This window comes from Monopterus albus, unplaced genomic scaffold (genome assembly GCF_001952655.1).
Source record: "Monopterus albus unplaced genomic scaffold, M_albus_1.0 scaffold54.1, whole genome shotgun sequence".
In the NCBI taxonomy this organism is placed as follows: Eukaryota; Metazoa; Chordata; class Actinopteri; order Synbranchiformes; family Synbranchidae; genus Monopterus; species Monopterus albus.
The window spans coordinates 720,843-722,385 of record NW_018127934.1 but is presented as its reverse complement, the minus strand read 5'-3'; the positions used below and the strand labels follow the sequence as shown (position 1 = coordinate 722,385).

Here is a 1,543-nt window from a genome sequence, read left to right as displayed (position 1 = left end):
TTCAGCAGGGTTATTGAATATGACTGTCAGTTTTATCTTTAGTTCCAAATTGTTTTACAAATCTTGTTTTTCTTGTGTGGTGAATATGATATAATTTTTCCTCTAATTAGTGCTTTTCCTGTTTCCCATAGTAAAGAGGGTGAGGTTCTTGGAGAGTCTAGAAAGAATGCCCACTCTTTTTTATATAACTGTCAAAGTCTGCATCTTGAAGTAATTATGTATTAAAGGACCAATTATGTGTTAAAGGGTTTAATTTAAAGGGATTTGCATATTTAATTTGAGCAAAATAGGAGCGTGGTCACTGATTATGATTGAATGAATTGTGGTTTCTGTTACATATTGGGTTAGTGAATTACTTATGAGAAAGAGGTCGATTCGCGATAATGACTGATGGAGGGAGGAAAGATATGTATATTCTCTAGATGAAGGGTTATTCGTTCTCCAACTATTGCCAAGGCTGTAATAGTTCATATATTGTTTTATGACTTCTGTAGATTGCCAGTTTCTTGTTTTGGTGGAGGAGTTGGATCGATCACTTCTAGGGTCTATAACTGTGTTAGTCTCCAGCAATAATAATGTTTGTAAAGTCGTGCAGTAAAGAGAAAAAATTATGGAAAAAAAGATGGGTCATCATTATTAGGGCCGTAAATGTTGGCAAGTGTGTATGTTGTGTGGTTAATCAAAACATTAACAATGATAAATCTACCTTCTGGGTCAATGATGGATGTGTTATGGACCAGTGAGATATTTTTATTAATTAGAATTGAGACACCTCACTGCCTGCTATTGTATGTTGATGAGAATAGTTTTTTTTTTTAAATTGTTTAAATGTGAGGTTTTGTGATTCAGCATTTGTTAGGTGAGTTTCCTGTAAGAAGCATACTGTATATCTGCCTTTAATTTCATCAGGTGGTTAAAGATCTTAATCCTTTTGCCCTGTGTCCGCAAGCCTCGCACTTCTGTGGCTAGAGTCAACTTGAATGTTGTCATCGTACACCCATCCATTCTGGCACGGCACTGTAATGAACAAGTGGTCTGAACAGTGAATATTACAATCTTATAACTTTGTAGCACCTCTTTGTAACTGTTATTGAATCTCCTTTGTTGATTGTACCCTGCAATATAAATAAAACTCAAGTTAGACATTTTTTCATTCTTGCTTTACTGAGAAAACACTTGAGCAACAACTTTTATTTTTGACACCAGCAAATTATTTAGAAATATGAAATTATTGTTGCATAACATACTCAAGTGTATTCTTTTAAGCACTGATTCTCAGCAGGTGGTTAATTGTTTACTGTATCTTTTATAGTGAATTGCATAACATTCTTCATTTAACAGTGTTTCCTCTTTACCTTGGTTTCTCAATGTCTTCAATGAACTCTGGCAGTTGGGTGTTTAAAGTTTCAGGCAAGAGTGAGGCCACTAAACCAGATCCAATTGCTACTGCACAGTAAGTGACTGCAGGTAGGAGATGCCATACGTCCTCCAATAGCATGATAAGTGGGGATATGGATACGCCCAGCCGAGCCAGAAACGCTGC

The 1,543-nt window shown here is 35.8% G+C and overlaps 1 protein-coding gene across 1 annotated transcript in view; it reads right to left on the bottom strand.

Moving 5' to 3' along the window:
* Window positions 1–297: 297 nt before the first annotated feature.
* LOC109961301 (solute carrier family 22 member 7-like) overlaps window positions 298–1,543 on the bottom strand; it is a 7,946-nt gene continuing 6,700 nt past the window's right edge. The window contains 2 exon segments of the mRNA XM_020602001.1: window positions 298–1,017; window positions 1,356–1,543. The exon segment at window positions 1,356–1,543 is cut by the window's right edge and continues 78 nt beyond it. Of these exon segments, the coding sequence (XP_020457657.1) occupies window positions 987–1,017; window positions 1,356–1,543 (219 nt within the window). The 3' untranslated portion in view covers window positions 298–986.